Source organism: Rhopalosiphum maidis, chromosome 1 (assembly GCF_003676215.2).
Source record: "Rhopalosiphum maidis isolate BTI-1 chromosome 1, ASM367621v3, whole genome shotgun sequence".
Taxonomy (NCBI): domain Eukaryota; kingdom Metazoa; phylum Arthropoda; class Insecta; order Hemiptera; family Aphididae; genus Rhopalosiphum; species Rhopalosiphum maidis.
In genome coordinates, this window is record NC_040877.1 from 59,815,665 (window position 1) to 59,834,942 (window position 19,278).

Here is a 19,278-nt window from a genome sequence, read left to right on the forward strand (position 1 = left end):
CATATTAAATATATATATATATATATACATATATATGCGTGGGAATACATTCAAGCAAGTTAGTAGTCAAATTATCGTTTTAATCTAAGTTATATCTTATTCGGTTGAATATAATACAGTCTATGAAAAAAGAGAGCCGGGGTTCGGGCCATCCAAATAAGCTTACTTTTAAGTTCCGCTTAGGCGCGGCCGAACATCGATATATGACGCCGCGGTATTGCACAACTGTACGTACACAGCAATCTATTGTTTTTATTGTGTTCCTGATTTCGATTATTGTTTTGCGTTCGGTGACGATTCTCTATTTTGATAAATGATTTCACTATAGAGCCAGCGACTACGTTTTCACCAACCACGTCATTACGTCACACAGTTACATGCGGCGCCTATTAGCATATTACGTACATAACTTTGCATCAGTATATATATATATAGGTACTTACTTTGTTTTCTATTGATGTGTGTAGTTTATTCATTGACGTATTACGCCCCCCCCCCCATTCGTTTGCCCGGGCAATCGGGTATCGATATTTTTTCGTATAAACTACCGGATGTACAGTATCCTACCGTAGTCTTGTGTTCCTATATGTATGATCAATTGGATCCCCTTGTTAAAACGCAATCGGAAAATAATCATAGTAGTGCGTGTAAATGTTTAATAACTAAAAATATTAATATATTATATTGTATAATATAAGTTCAATTTACGAGGAAATGTACTATTTCAAATAATCATGCGACGATATTATAATAACGAGCGTATTACCTTATTTATTATCTTTATTAATACGTTCGTTGTTATATTTTCGTGAATCACACCTTTTAATGTTTTATATGTGCACGTATTATACACATATTATATATTGTAACAATAAGACATACCAAATACAATGTTGTTTCAATAAAACCATCGGCAGATGTTATACTCTATTGGTTATTATCTATTATATATTTATGCCTACTTTGGAAAATTGCCCACATATAAGCTATATATTGCTGTAACATATATTTTGGATACGCAAAAACGATAACGTTATCCGTTTTATTTTTTCGCACGACATTTTACGCACATATAAAATCGACACAGAACATACGCGACGTATTTTTTCATTATTTATATAATGCGTTGTATTGTAGCGCATTTCCGTATCGCAGTCGACGCATTTACAACATACACACATATGTATATATTATGTAGTATAAAATATGATAAGAAAAATAAAGAAAAATCGCGAAGCTTCTTTATTTTTTTTCGTCGCATTCGCATTTTTCGATGCATAAAATATCGTATTGTATTATATATTATTATTATTATTGTGTATAGTGGGATCTATTATATTATATAAAGTATTAGATGTGCGTTTCTCGGGGCCTGCACACAGATCCGTTCGTATTGCCGAAAGTGTTTTCGTTATAATTTCAGCGCCGAACCCGTTTTCCGTCGTGCCAAGCCGCCGACCATTTCCGCTCGTATTTTTATTATATATAAACACGGCGCACATATAAATATATATAACATAATTCATAAGTAACATATTTATTTCAATAATGTATGTTATTCGAACGTATTATGCGTAAACACACACACACACACAATACAGTATATAGTATAACCCATATAGATACGACGAACATTGCACAACAATAGGAATCCAAGTCGCGTCGAGGATTAGGCCAATAATAATAATAATAATAGTAATAACATCACGACGGTCTTACGATTTCAATATCGTAATATATAAATATACATATATATTATATTTTATGACGTGTATAGGTTATATACACACACGTGGTACCTATTCGGTCGAGCCAATATTGATGCACATAGTATTGCATTATATTTTGGATAACAACGTAGGTACCTAATACGTTATGTCAGATACTCATGTGATTTACATCAATACATTGAGTATAGACGAAACTAGGATTAGAATATTATGGTTTCGGAAGATTGGATGGAGTGATGGCGGCGTCGTTGTAGTCCCAATTTTATATAAAAATACTTCACCCCAAAACTGTAAGAAATAAGGGATAAGGGGAATATATTATAAATCATTATCTAAATACCTACACGTAACCTAGCACTTATTACCACACCACCATAGTTGAGCTAATGATGATATATTATATTGCGCCCATTAAAATACTCACCGACATTGTGATGCTGCAGCCGACGAAAATAGTCGAATGCGTGTTCCGTTTTAAAAAAACAAAAATTATTATGTTTGTATTTCTTCAACACTCATTATTATTACAGTAAAACATAGAACAAAAGAAAAAAAAAATTATAAATTCACCTAACTACACGAATAATGTAATAATAATTATTTAGTAGTATTTTTTTTTTTTTAATATATTAAATATAAAATACACGTTACACAAAACGGTTAAACAGGGCATATGTGGAAATATTATTATTCTATACACGATGTTATTGATTAAAATAATAATAATAAAAAAAAAAAAACATGTACACATAATATAATAGGTATATCACTATGAATTGAACGACCCTAAAATTGTTATTGGTTTTAAAATAATTTTAGAAACACATTTATTACACAAGAACGAAAAAGAAATCATGTAGGTAGGTACACATATTTCCTTAAAAATAATAATACATTGTCACAACGGTCCTGACTTATACAAATTTACCTATTCATTATAGTCCGCATATATACACATCGGATTAATCGACCACGTTTCTATTCAAAACATATTAATATTGATATTAATTATACCGTCGTGGTTTTTAACGTTCCGAAGATTCAAGTAAATTCTATGAGTTTCGTGTAAATGATAATTTTTTTTCTTCGATTGTTGTAGATATGAGTATTACATAATGTAGTATATTATTATGGATTATTGTTTTTCGATGTTGCGTGTGATTGATTTTTCAAAGGAAATAATATGTTTTCATACTATTTTAATTTATACATTTATACTAGAAATATTCAACTCATGGATTATCCCGATGGTTTCATGAAATAATTATAATTCTGAGATCTAGCTTTAAAATTGCAAGATTTGTATACATTTAACGTCACTTTGTACGCAGTATAGGTACTCGATTCAGCAAACATCAAAATAAATAAATATTTTCCACCAGCGTTGAAAAACAGTTGACGCTCGGGGGGAGATTCAACGTTTTAGCAACCGAAGCCGCATGCACACGAATATTACAAACACGCCTCTGCCCACCAATACCGTACGTGCGCGAGTTGGTATGTATTGTACAAAAAGAAAACATGTAATTTATCGTAATATATTGGACTAGACGAATGGTTCCGTTATTGCCGTAATAATATTCGTTATATAGTCGAAAACTATATTCAAATACATAATGTGGGTATATCGTATACACGCTGTACAAAGTTCGCATAATGTACCGTTCGTACACGAAACAAATAATTATATGCCCGATGGATACATATATATTTGTACACAATAATAATATGTTAGACTTACATAATATATATATATATATATTCATTCATTTAGTTACACGATAAGTCGGGGCGCGGGATAAATTAATATATAATATACACATTGCAGCTCGGGGGGAGATTTGGGAGCTGCGGAGCTTTTGCGTCGGAGTATTTGCACAGAGTGAACCGCCGTAGACGCCGTTTACCCGCGATACGCGTTTTGTGAATGTACGACGTAACCCACTCTGTACGAACAGGCGATGGGTCGGCTAAAAGTCGAACGAAAATTAATGTGACGGGCGCGGCAAACAAAATTGGGATGCCTAACACGGTATACGGTCACGAGTTTTCGAAACGACGGAACTTGGCTCCGCGAGAATATAAATAGTGTCGCGTAAAAAAAAAAAAAAAATTGTAAAATTTGATGTATTACGTCCAAATGTCGAAGACGTGGACGTTTCGATTTTTCGATAAACCAACACGTATAGGTACCTAATATAATATTGTAACGTACACATTAATCGCTTCTATCTGACGGAGCGAAAGGGACAAGAGGCGTTTAGAGGGCGAGGAGGAGAGGTAAGAGGAGACGACGGCGTTATACACAACTCACACGATATAATGTATGTACAAAACACGTAAATTATTTACACTTAAATACTGTACAGGGCGAAGGGGTTTTCGGTTTTTTTTTTGGGGGGGGGGTGTTGATCACGCGGGAAAACGGTCGTGACACACCCTTTACCTATATATTTTACGCTAATATAATACACAATACAAAATACATACAAAACGACGAAGATGACGACGACGAGCGATTAAAGCATGGCCACGGTGGCCGCGTGCATTTGCGTCAATTCGGCGTGTGGCTTGACGGTCCGACCACCACCGTCCATCTGCAGCTGCTGTTGCTGCGGTTGTTGGTGTTGCTGCTGCTGCTGGTGATGGTGGTGGTGGTGCGGTTGCTGTTGCTGTTGCTGCTGCTGTTGCTGCTGCTGCTGCTGGTGATGATGATGGTGGTGGTGGTGGTGAAGTTGATCTCCGGTTAGGTTGTCAACGCCCGTGTCCACCTCTTCGTCGACGTCGTCATCGTCGTCGTCATCGTCGTCGTCGTCGTCATCGTCGTCGTCGTCGTCATCGTCACCGTCGCCATCGACTTCGTCACCGCTGTCGGCACCGCCAGCGGCAGAAGTACCGCCGTCGCCGTCGTCCATTTCCTCTTTGAAGTCCAACAGGTCTTCAACCGTGTACCGGACGCTCCCTCCGGTCCGCTCTTCACGTCAGACCGGTGTCCGGGTGCCTTCGCTGCCGGAATTTCCGCCGCCACCGCCGCCGCCGCCCGCGCCCTGTCCGCCGCCGTACTGTTGCTGGCACGACGACGACGACGACGACCGGTTGCCGCCGTTGGCCTGCGCCTGTTGCAGCGAACCCGGCGAACCCGCGGGCTGATAACCGCCGAAGCCGGACGCGTGTTGCTTGGCCTTGAGCCGGAGACTGGCGATGCTGCTGGACATGACGTTGCACGGCTCGGCCGGCCGGTGGTGGTACACCGAGTATGGCGTCGTGGGCGGGCAGTACGGTGGTCCGTTCTGTGGCGCGGGCGTCGGCAACATGGACCCGGCCGCCGAAGTGGCCGCGTTGAAGCAGTTGACCGGCGCCTGGTGGTGGTGATGGTTCACGGTGCCCAGTGGGTTCACCGACCACGGGAACGTCTTCGATCCCAGCGGGCTCGGCACCTGCGCGGTAGACCCACATATTATTTTATATATAGGCAGTATTATATTATTTTTAGTAGGTATACTTATATATTGATACCCACAAATGTTATAACAGTTATCATAAGATGTACTTATAATGTGTGTACGCAAACACAACCATCAAACGACGATAGGGACGCTCAATACTATATCGAAAAGAAAACAGAGGAAGACTCGCCATCACGGCGGAAAAATTTAAATAAATTACCTACCACTTTCGAACAAATTAAGAAGTATAAAACCTTCTATTATAAAATGAAAATTTCCTCTTCGTTTAAAAAATAAGAAACGAAATAATAATAATCACTCGAATCAGTGTCGGGAAACACGAATCCAGCCCTCTCTTTCCTCATCACCAACGAACCGTCCCCTAAAACATGCCGACACGTGCAAGGAAAACGTTACAGTCAATTACATTGCGACCAAATCCCCATTATACACAGGCACACGAAAAATAAATCTTTATTTTCTCAGGCTCGCTCCAATACGCACTTCACAAAGAAAACATAGAGATGATATAATTTATTTTTTGATTATATAAATTTAAGTCAAAAACCGTGTACAATATCATTTTTTTTTTATTCGTAATCTGTATATCTATTAATCTAAAAGTAGGCATTAACGGATAATTAAAAATGATTATTGAGGTCTGCAGAGCATTTAGGAATACGAGTGTAATGCGGTTTTAGGCCAGTTTTTATTTACGATTATTTGGTATTCGACATGACTGTAGGAAAACGTGTATCGACGATATTAGGTTTCGATATCCGTATATATTATATGTGTACTAGACAATTTTAAAAATAAATTATACTTTTTGTTTTTTTACATTACCAATACGTTAGATTAGGTTAGCCAATAATCTAAAATGTACTGTGGAGTATTTTTTATTATTTATTTTGAATTTAATAAAATTGCTTTAACGAAAATGAAATATTTTTCATCTAATCATACCAAATGCATATTTAATCATGCGGTATGCATGGGAAGTATATCCGCAAGTATTATGTTAAAATGATGAGAAGGAAAAATGCATTTTAAAACTTGGCTAAAGTTATGCCCCGAAATAGGAATTTGATGATATTATGCAACTTGCAGAAAATAAATACTTACAATTGAGTAGGTACTTATGAAATAAAAATGTGATACATAAAATATAAGAGGTAAACACAGAAGCGATTGTCACGCATACTGATGTCCGTTTTTTTTTATATTCAGATTACCTACTGTATGATTATTTAATTAAATTTATATTTTATAAAATGTCTTATATTTATATAAAATCTCACCTTAGTCGCCCAATTGTTGTATGACGTGTAAGCTGTACTGTACAGCGAGTCGGTGTCAGTAAATGGTTGCATGAGGCCGTTAAATTGCGTTCCAAACCCGTTTTTAAAGTCTACGGCCGCAGCCGCGGCAGCGTTCATCGCGTTTCTTTCGCGTTTCCGCCATTTTGCTCTCCGGTTTTTGAACCATACCTGTGTACAATAAAAAAATATTTTTTATGAGTTTATGTAGTACCTATGTTACGCAATTACGTAATTTAATTATTTTTTTTTAATAAACAATATAATAATATAGGAGTCAGTAAATTTTAAGACAGTGCTTTTTCCAAGTTATTTTAATTTTCAAAAATGTTGACGACTTCCCAATATAAATATCTAATTGTATATCAAAAGAAGTATGTGTATAAGTATTTTACTTTTTTTACATACGACCGTCGACCAGCATAAAATATAATGTACTTATAGAAATTTCAATAGTTTAACTTTGAATATAGAAAAGGGAATATTATGTATTTCGACGATATTTAAATGATATATACTCATTTACGTAATTTTATTCCAAGTATAATACAATTGTAGTTGAAAACACCAAACCAAAACTTTAATTTAGTTTATTTTGACAAATCGGAACCCGGTTCAGTCCCCGTAGTGTGGTTGCTATAAAAAATTTGTTGGCGGGCCTTATTATGTTTATAATATAATGTATAGTTTAACTGACGCGCGTTTATTATTTTTATCTGTGTACCATACGGTTTCCATCTCAGACGGGGTTAAGGGATAAAATGAATTACAATAAAACGCTACGCGCTCGACTAATAATGTCTTTGATTTATTCTTCCGTGTTTATAACACTTGTATATACATTTTATGTCGGAATCGTTATTTCCATGTACACGATGCGCGCGATAATCATGTACTCGAGCGCCATAGTTTATTGTGCAACGATATAATAATAATAATACACGATGCGTTTGATAGATTATGCAATACCCTCGCGTTTTCGCGAACATAAAACTCAGTAGCTAAAAGGTTTCGCTAAGAAAATGTGCTTATTTTATGGCCAGTTCTACAGGTGCAAATGAAAATATGTGAACATCATCATGGTCGTCGCCATGTATAATATATAACAAATTAGATGCAAACGCGTCGTTGAGCGGAATATATGCCTAGAAATAGAAAGTATATCATGTTATTATAATTATATATAAAATATATAAATTTATTACATCAAGCGTTCTTTTTTTACGCGTTTGTTTCTATTTTTAGTTTTTACCTTTAATTACAGTTTCCATTTAATTCTCCTTTATATATGGTAGTCTTACGCATAATCGTCGCACTACACCATATAATATAATATAATATACCTATGACTTACAATTTTTAACTTTCTAATCTTAAATCAGATTCAAATAATCTCATCCTCGAGAAAGTGCGAAAATTTTTTTTTTTTAAATTTACAAAAATCTGAAATATTTATTTAATTAGTTTTTCCGAAAATCAAAAAATATTTGAAACATTATTTTTTCTATAATGTGATATGAAAAAGTGATTTTGAAAATAATATTCATTACGTGGTATTGTCATGATACAGTAGCGGTGTATAGAGAAGTAAAATAAATAATTATTATACTAAAATGTATTAAACTATTTAAACATAATATTAGTAAATAAAAATAAAAATAATCGTGAATAGAATTATTTGAAAATATAAAAACACCAGTTTTTATGCATAGAATTTTATACTTCGATATACGTCATCACTTTTTTGCAATTATACAGAAGAAATAGTTTAAAATATATAGTGAGGACAGTAATTGCAGATTAGGTATGTGTAATGTACAAAATAACCATTGACGAATAGATTTAGACGATGAAATTATTTTCTTGCAGGACATTGTGCAAACGAATCGCATATGACTTCGACCTGACCCAAATCAATTTGATTCGAAACCCTCGGTTTCATCGAACTCGCCCCAATTCGAATCATTATGTTATACTTAGGTATATAGTATTTGCTTATTTCTGTTTAGTTATGAAAATAGCAATTATAACAATTTTTTATTCAAAACACATAATATGTATAATTCTATATTGATGAACCGATTCCGAACTAAGCACTATAGTTAGGTCATCGCCGGTTCTAATTTATATATATATAATATACGATATAAAAATTATTTTTCGTGTTCTGGTGATGCATATCGAGTGCGACCCAGACGCAGCAGCCGGCAACCTCTATACTATAATATGTAATATGGCACGTCGCGGCGCGGTCTGCGTGCCCCATATGTATTCGCCGGGTAACATCATCGCGGTGTTATTGTACGTATTATACGGCGGCATATACGCGCGCGATACCGCCGCGGTTTTGGAAATCTTTTAACGTATGCTCGGCGCGGGAAAACGGGGCGCGGCGGATCCGTCGTTATACTTCCGCCTCCTGCACCGCGCGCCTCCGCGGCGACGGCGACGGCACGTCATTAATCTTGGGCCTGATGGGCCGGCCGTAACGCGCTCGCGGATACCGCAGCCAACGCCGCGGAAGGATAGGACCGCAGAGCGGCGATGTTGCAGCCACAGCATCCGACGACGGTAAATAACGAGCCTCCGCGACGGGAGCCCGGCGTTGTCAGCATCAATCAGAAAGCTCGTTAATCTTTATTACCTCTCCGCCGCGCACTTCCGACCGCGCGTACAGCGTGTTTATGTGTGCAATATATATATATATATTTATATATAATAATGTATAGATGACGACGGCGCGATGATGGGTGGTCGCAGTGTGGTCGCGCGGGTCGGGTGCGCCCTGCGCCCGCCGCAGTGGTGAATACTGCCGTAGTGCCGTCCGACGCGTACAGTATACATAACATTATGTAATATCATATTATAATATTGTGTGGTTGATATATATTATTAGGAATAATATTGTTTCATTTTTTGTGCACATTGCGGAGTAATCGCTGTGAACGCGACAAGTTCGCATGGTTTTACGTCAAAACATTCCGTGACAAATGTATTATAAAATATTATTTACCGTTTATTTTTAATTATTTAAAATAGTTGCTGAGCATTAACATTCCATGTACGTATTACGCGTACCAGTTACGTATATTATGTAAACAAATAAATAAAATAAACATAATATGTTATATAGATCAGTGGCGTAATCGCGAGAGGATTTCGGGTGACATATCCGCCTACTGCCAACCATGACCCCCCATAATTTTATTTTTATTTTTTAAAGTCTAGCACATCACATTTATGTACCTACTACTACAAATATAGTAGGGTTTATATAAACAATACAGGAAAACTGGAATTTCCTATTAATACTAGCCACACGCCCACACTATATACAGAGTGTCTCACGGAGATCTGACAAATGAAATAACTTTTGTTCTAATTAATATTTTTATAAAATTTCTTTTAAATATAAGCTATAGGCACTTGCGCTACATTTTTAGTATACATTTTTTATTTTTTGTTTTTTAATACAGAAAATAAAAAACTTAAGAATTGATTAAAAAAAAATTCAAAATATTTAAAATAGCTAATTTGTAAATATGGTTTTTAAAAAAATTTAGACGGTAAAAACATTTATTTAAGTCCAGTGGCTGATTTTTTAAAAATTTTTTAAATATTAATATTCTCGTTAAGTAAATTACGATCTAGTTTATGTTAGAACCATTATAATTTCAAAAAACATAATTTTTTTTAAAAATATTTTATATAAATATTTTTAAATAGGTGCATATTAAAATCTAACTATTTTAGAATATTGATATTTAAAAAATTATAAAAAATCAGCCACTGGACTTAAATAAATGTTTTTACCGTCTAAATATTTTTTTAATTAGATTCACAAATTGGCTATTCTCGAATATTTTGGAAATTTATCAATTTTTTAGTTTTTTATTTTCAGTATTAAATAATAGAAAATATAAAAAATGTAGCGCAAGTGTCTATGAATTATATTTAAAAATTTTTTTTTAAAAATATTGATTAGAACTAAAGTTTTTTCATTTATCAGATCTTCGTGAGACACCCCGTATACCTACTACATAAATATAATATTATATTGTATTGCGTCGTAAACAACCAAACAATATACGGCAGAACAACGGTTACCTATACTTTCCATCTTTGGATTATTTAGAAATGTATCATGCATTAAAACTTCGACCTCCTAAATTACTTACACTCCAATTTTTTTACCAAAAACCATCTTTAAAGCTTAGTATTAAAGCACATTTACCTATAGCTTATTGCCACTAGAGGTTATGTCACACGAAAAAAAACACATAGCTGTAAAATCAATAAGGTGTAAATTCTTCGCTCCACTCATAATCTCAAATATAGATGGTACATGATATTATTAAATAAAGCTAAAGATGTGCTGTCCTCTGCGCCGAGTAACCATATAAAATAATATACATATAATATATACACAGTCCGCAGTCGATCGAACTTATCGGTTCGTTAATAGAATTTACGATCGCGTGTGGCAATATAATATGACGATGCATTATTATTGTTATTATGTATATTTGCCTCCCGTCGATATGGGCAATTTTTCATTACATCGGATTACATGAGTCAATAACACATCGCGAGGAATAGTAATATCAAACGGTATTTATCGTAATGTACGAACGGCGCGGCGGGTATAATGCGTTAATTTAAACGGATTTAGCGTATTAATGCGCGCGCGGAATATAAATAATAATATACACACAATAAATATATAAATAACAATGTAACGCGCGTGTGTACACATAAATGCCGGCACGTGTACATATATAATAATAATAGAATATGGGGGGTGAGATACGCGGAATATATAGTATTATATGGGAAATAAAATATCGGAAAAACGATTGTAATAACGTTCGGCAGATCGGTGGTTGGTATAAAATATATGCACATATTATAATATTATATATATATATATACATACGGTACACGTTTTAAAATCTCGTCAGGTCATAAATTGATTCTTTTGCTGTCTCGGGGTGGTGGTGAGAGGAACCACGGCCGGTGCACATCCCTTGCTATATACAGAGTGATTCATCCAGTAAGCTTAAACCCTTTTTATATTATTGAATATATAATTTAGTCATTTAAATATAAAATCTGATTTTCGGAATTTTTAAGTATACATAAAAACGATATTTTAAAACGTTTGATATTTTGTGTTAGATACTTAATGATTGTCTTGTGAAAATACAAACTTCTGTTTTTCAAATGAGAACTCCGGTTATCTACTGAAAATTATTTCGTGAACAATTTTTCTGTGGTTGTATCAAAATCAAAACCGAATGACTAGTTTTTGTATTATTTACATTTGTTTAGAAATTAGGGATAATAATATATTCATGGTAATAAAACAATTTTAGTAATTATGTAAATCAAAATTGATAATTTTTATAAATGGATTAATAGACCAATATAATATGATGTATAATAAATATTAGATCCAACATCACATCATTAGGTTTTAGATATTTGTAAAACCACTTTAAAGAACTATATCATTAGTATAAATATTTTTAAAATCGAAAAACCGTTTGTTCGAATTTTAGATAAGGTCCATCAAAATTATCAAAAAATATATCCACTAAATAATTTATATATAAAAAAATGGGAAGCTCTCGCTTGGAAAATAAAAATTTGTATTATCACAGGACCCTTAAGTAGGATTATTTATAAGTCCAAACAAATCTCAAGAATATGAAAAATTTGGTCTTTATATGTATTATACATAATTGAATAAATTAACGAGCTTGCTATAGGTGAATCACTCTGTATATTAAATTATTTGCCAACGGGAATACTGCACGATGGTATATGATATGTATATTCGCGTACATATGCACACTCGTGGGTATAGTGTATTCATTATACGTTTGTTTGTTTGTACGCGTGTGTGTAAGCCAGTGCCACGGAGTGCTGATCGATTAACAACGGCCGAGTAATCCGCGGTGGAGCGCGCGCGCGTCCACCGAGGTGCGCGCCTCGTTTTTCGCCGACGCACGAAACCGGGGCGACGGACCGTATAATATAATATCATTATATTATATCCACAGCGTCATTTTAAGTTGATATTATTACTGTCTAAAAAATGGCAATTTCGGGACTCATGACGTAGATTTAAACGGTTTAAAAACAAAAAATATGAAAATTGCCTTTGAAAAAAATCGATTTATATTTTATAATGCACTCAAATTTCATATAATATATTATATATGAACAACTTATTCAAATAACTCGATACCTATATGATATATCTAAATGTATAATAATCTACAGTAATAACAATAATTGAATAAGTTGATTTTTTTGATTTATAACACCTATTTTAAGATTTTAAGCAGGAGTATATAAGTATGTATAATATTATAGTATTCTGTCTACGTCTATCTGGCGTGTCAACTCTGATCAGTTATTCATTCAGTTCGAAATCCACTCTTTACTGTGTTACAGAATAATATATCAGGCTTGATATACGTGCCTACTTAAGTTTAATACAGATAGATCTTTTACCGCTTTTATTTAATACGACTGTATAATGATAGCCACGACGGATTTATTTTGCACGAATTAAATTTAAAAAAAATATAGTAGTAGACATAGGGTACATCATTATTTCTGTCAGTCAAATAGTAAAATAGTTTTATAGACATAAAAGTAAGTTTGAGTGTCATATCTAATGTTAAAGGTGGTATAAAATCAAAAATTAATTGTTTTGTAATAATATTATATTTATATAATATGCTTAAAAATTGATTGTATTTTTTAAAATACGTTTAAAAGTGATGAAATGCTAAAAAAGCATTTTCTTGCTATAGATTCGTATCGACAATTTATTTTTAGTTTACTTTAGTAACTTGAGGAAATACTTTTTTAAATTCTGGATTAAAAAAAGAAATTGAAAATTCATAAATAATATTGAGTTTTGTTTGATATTTTAAATTTAGAAAATAACACACTACTACTCCGAGAATCTTATAAATACAGCATTATAATATTAAACCTTAATTTTAATTTATATATTTTATTATCGGCAACTAACTGAAATTAAAATTAACCATTTGAAAATGTATTATTACTATATTATTATTTATGACGAATAAAAAGTCGAAGAAGCTTCAAAACGAAATGATAATAACGTCTATTTATTCAAATAAATTATATGAAAAATTAGAAAAAAAACATCAGTGTGTATATATAGTTATAGTACCTACTCTATTCACAGCAAACAAACTATAATAGACAGAGGACGTGGCGGTACTCGTAAATATACAATATATAAAACAAAATATAATAACATGTCTGCATACCGAAATTATATTATTCGAAACAACTACAATTATTTATTCCAAGATCAACAAAAGTTATTCACGATGACTTTAAAAATAAAAATGTTTGTTTTTACTTGGTTTTCTTTCTACTGTAAAGGGAATAGTAACGCTGTTTTGATAACTGAAGAGACGAGCGGGGTTCATTCTTTGGAAATCGCGGGGTGGCGAAATCGATTTAATAATATAACGTGGATTTCTGGGCGCAATAAAACAACGGTTACTGTATATAATATATATATATATATACAGGGGGTTTGTCCCCGTGTTTTATTGTGTTTCGGGAACTTAAGCATATGATCCTACCAGGATGGCGGGGGGTCAATATGGTGAGAAGGGGGTGGCAGTGCTTCCGTGAATACCAATAAAATCGGCACCCCCGTGGAGGAAAGAGAGAGAGAGAGAGTATCAAAGAGATAGGGGAGAGAGAACTGAATCCTACTTAATTGAACTTGTCCGCGACCATAAGCGAAGTCATTCGTCAAAACCAAAACTTGCAGTCGAACCCCTAGGTCCACGCGACCTTCGCAGCTATTCTAATCCGCGAGCTCCCTGTCCGTGTGGTAATCCCGTGTGTGCTTTGATTACTGCACATACCGCCGTGGATTCCCCTCTGTCCACTGTGTCCCTTTCGCCGCATCCGCATCTCAAGTGTCTTTCCGGCGGAGAACTGGGGCCCTATTATAGGTTTTGTTTTGGTCTATTTTCCCCGGAGGATAAAATTACGTTATACAAATATATTTTATCGAGCGCCCGCTCAATATACGAAAACTGTGTACATGATGATTTCAATTGATAACGTCAACAATAAGGCTAATTTATTTATATTATATACGTATATTATTATTGGGCGTAACTCTCATTTACGCCAAGCTGTATTATATTACGCGATGATGGATTATGATCAAAGGCAACTAAACGTATATACATAATGTTCTACGTACAAGTATAATATTGTATTCATTGCGATTATTTATCATGTTCGGATTTGTAAGTATAGTATTATATACTGAGTGTGTATACTATAGGTACCTATATAAATACTATTGCCCTATATTTATAAATAGATATCAATGTTTTGTATAATTTTAAATAATAATTTACGTGCATTGAACGCATGATGTATTATTAATATTTAATATCACATCATAGCACAGTATACTTATTTCAAAAAAGATTTAAAATATATTATAATTTTATAGAACTTAAAAAATGGATTTTGTTAGGAAACTTTTATAAAATATCTATCACATTTTGATCGCAAATATCAAGTGGAAGGTATTTTACGATTTTATTTGTACCGTGTGTTTATTATATTAATTTAAAATTTGCATATTTTTCGATATTTAAATAGCATTACTTTTTACGTTAGTCATGATTTACCACCAGTCTTCAATGCAATTTTTAAAGTATTTTCGTAGCCATACTTAAGTAATGTTAGTAAATACAAAATTAGTTTTACATCTTATAAAATTTCTGAAACGATACCGTTGATTGATTAAATATTCTATTAAAAAAATTTATCGACAAAATAAAATATAAATTAAAAATGTCAGAATATCTTTATCGTATTTAGCTTTTGGACGTTCTTCTAAGAACTTATTTATAGTGTTGTTCGTGAATCATGAATCTAAGAGGTTTGCTTTTATTTATATATTTTTAATTTCCATCTGAAATAGACGGTTTTGCTTTTCAAAATGGCGTTTTCGGTTATAAATCACGTCAAGTGAAGGTGGCCTGTTCTTTCTATCACATAAATCTTCTCTTTTCCCACAGACGTTTTTATTCATTTTTTATTTAACTAAACCACTCGGAAATTCTCTTCCCTTGCTCGTATTTTGGTTTTTTTGTTATTTTTTTCTTCTCACTCTTGGACTAAATTACAATGAATCATAATTTAAAAAATAGAATCACGCGCATTTTTAACAATATTGCCTAATATACATACATTTTTTATGATTAAATTTACAAACAATTTTATAACTTTATCAAGTACCAGTATAAACAAGATAAGTACATGAAACTGATGTGTGTTTGTAGATAGAAAACGACGAGTGGTATACCCGCGTTAGTATTTACCAAGTTGTAAAACACGACACTAGAACACGTTTTTTTTCTCTTCATTATTTGTCATCATATCTGCCCTCTTATTTAACAGATAACAACAAACGATTACGTGTCGTCGGCGTGTTGACTCTTTTGTTGAAAACGACCGACTGATTAGAGTATTTATTGAGTAGTATTTTTGGTTCTCTCCTTTTTTTTTTGTTGTAAAGAACGCGGTCAAAAAACGACCAATATTTGTGTTTGTTACACATACGAAAGAGTTACAAATGTATGCGACTAAATAGTTTGGTTATTCTTTTCCATTTTTTAGTATACTAAACCTTTGGTGTTAAAAATAAAAAAAAATATTTGAGAACTAAACGAACAAATATAAATTATACACGGAATTTGTGTTTTTAATAAATATTTAATTTAAATATGTTTAGTGATTATATTATTATTTAATATTGCAACTTCAAGACTCAGGTTGATACTTAAAAATGAGAAACTTATAAAACATAATTTTCATATAAATTTTTTATTTTTGTTTATATTACCTACTATGTATAATTTAAAATATAAGTTAAGTATATGTTTATTGCAGTGTATACTATATGTATGTGTAATAAACGTTTTATTATGTTTTAACTGTTTAGAACCAATAAATGATGCTGCATTATTAAATTGTTTTTTTTTTTATGTAAAAACATTTTAACAACTACCAAACTATTAATGTATTTATTATTATTATATCTTAGAAATTAATCTTTTTCTTCTAATTCATAATTACTACTACATCATTAAAAATACTACAGAAGAACAACTTCAAAGTGATAATATCTAAATATTGATATTTTACAAAGCTTATAATAAACCCAATCAACGCACCCACACTCTTCAGACGATAGCTGACTTATAGTTTTACATGTATTCATGTTAATCGGATCATCGCATAGGTACATGTCTAGAGTACCTACTTTCGAATATAATCTCGGACCTTGGATGAAATGCGATCAACTAGGTAATTGAAACAACTAAATAGCTCATTAATGTTTCAGATACCTATTTTATAAATCTCATCTGCTAATTCCTTTATAATAAAGAAAGCGAAGATGTGTTTATTATTTATATTCAGGTTTTAGGTATTTACGAGATCACAAATCATATTAGATATGTATAGATGTATATATTATTATAAAATATAATATTATATCGTAAATCTATAATAATAGACACCCTGTGCACGAGTCTATATAATATAATGTGTATTAGGAATAATTACAATAAGCTCCCCAAAAACGCGGAACACTGGTCTCGAAAAACTACCGATCGTACAGATGTACGGAATGTGCGAGAAAGCTTACGTCAATGCGGTTCGGGGAAATAAAATTTAATTACCCAAACTCAGCGGCAGCGGCACTCGTTAAACGTGTTAAAAAGCCATATTTATGCGTCCCGCTCGATGGGCTTATACATAAATACGGGTCATATAAAAACAATAATCTCTGTTGAAGTCCAACCCGGTGACCGTATATCAACCGGGAACACAAAATGGCGGACAAAAATCCGGATTGTCAACCCCCCGGCCGTCTACCACTAACGTCAGAGGGATAACGCGCGCGAGCTTTACCTATAATATATATATATACTTTTTGGTGTGTGCAGGTGTGTACAACAACGGCAGGTATTTTAATTCCTAATTTTTCATATATATCGATAAATTCTGAATTGCTATACTGTACGTCTGGCTCGGTCGGTCGCTTTTATCGGCAGCGAGGAGAGGATGAGACGGGGGGACTGCCAGGGTTGTAAAACCTAAAAACACACGCACAAAGTCACAGACATTTTCATCATCCTCTCTCGTCAAGCTGGGATTTCCAATTTAAATACGTGTATATTATAACATTTATAATTGGACGGCCATATACGCTGTATAATACATAATGTATATAATACCTCGCCGGTGTCCGTTTCCACGGTGTGCAAATAATGACTATCGACGGTATTTTGCCGACTAATTACATCCGATAATCTAGGATAAACCTATAGTGGCGAACACAAATTCAAACCTAAGTCCCGTGTAAAATGCCAATAATATCATCGTTATCACAGTGACCGCGAGTGCATTTAAAGATTAATTTCAGTCAGTATGTGTGTTTTATATAATATCAGTAAATCCTGATCACGGTTCAATAAACCATATATCACATATATCAACGGTTCGGGCATTATAATTATTAGTGCTTGAAACTATCAATTATTATAAATGTACAAATCAACATTATATATGTGATACATTGTTATGACAATAGTCATTCAATTTCTAAAGTGATTGACTACGTAAGAAAAGAAAAACAATGTGAAATTACACTAACACGTGTAACGAATTTAACTCATAGTCCCATCGACAACTGTTTGTATAATATAATATTTATAAGTCATCTACAAAAAGTAATATGTAAATCAAATTTATATATTTAATTTAAATTCAATTTGAAATAATATGTAATCTTGTATAGCTATTGCAGATAAATTATCAGTATTCGTCATTTAAACTATTTATTTTTAAGTAAATATCGTGTAACAATTATTGTAAATATTATAATTACATTAAAAACATATTTTTCAACTGAATATACAAGAAATATTGGTACATACAATTTTTATAACTGTTATTATAAAAACATTTTCGATGTTAGCTAATACTGTATAAGTTGGAAAATCGTTTTATTTTTTATCAATATAAATAATATTGTTTAAAAGATTGAATGATTGGAATTAATTTTTAAATAAATAAATAGTAAATCGTATACATAACATACTATTACTATTCGAAATAAATGAAATAAAATACTAAAAGGATTCGTGATTTAGGGTGAAACACAAAACCGCCCTATATTGGCCCTTGTATATAAAACCAACGTTTCTCTGTGTTCTGGACATGAATACTAAAACAGGGTTCAGAACACAGACTGAAAAACTGACAACGTTCGGACACGCCAGATTTAAACGCATAGTGTACATCAGTATTAATATAAACCAAAAAGGATTATCCCTGTAGCGATCCCCTCGCTTTCCGCCAGTAAATGGGTGACTTTGTCCGCGGGTTTTATTTTTTTTTTTTTGTCAATCGGTTACTCATTTTATTCTCCACATACCCTCGTTTCCCCGCCATCAGAAAAGGGACAATCCCCGGGATTGTTAGGGATTCGAAAACGTTGACGCACTGAGCCCTGTGCAAATCCAATAACCAGTCGGATGATGATAAAAATAATCATTTATACGTTGATGTTAAAGAGAAAGTGAAAAAAACCCTCAGTGACCTTATGATGTCTAATTTATTTCTAATGATGAAAAAAAAATGTGTGGCAATAAAGTGTATATAATAATATAATAAACA

General features: G+C 33.1%; 1 protein-coding gene across 5 annotated transcripts in view; it reads right to left on the reverse strand.

Moving 5' to 3' along the window:
* Positions 1–4,686: 4,686 nt before the first annotated feature.
* Positions 4,687–19,278, reverse strand: part of LOC113549365 (pituitary homeobox homolog Ptx1-like) — a 39,531-nt gene continuing 24,939 nt past the window's right edge. For all 5 annotated transcript variants that reach the window (XM_026950629.1, XM_026950630.1, XM_026950631.1 and 2 more), the window contains exons 5-6: positions 6,478–6,666; positions 4,687–5,167 (exon numbers count right to left, since the gene is read on the reverse strand). In XM_026950629.1, coding sequence (XP_026806430.1) covers positions 4,712–5,167; positions 6,478–6,666 — 645 coding nt within the window. In that variant the 3' untranslated portion in view covers positions 4,687–4,711. The remainder of the gene's footprint in view (positions 5,168–6,477; positions 6,667–19,278) is intronic.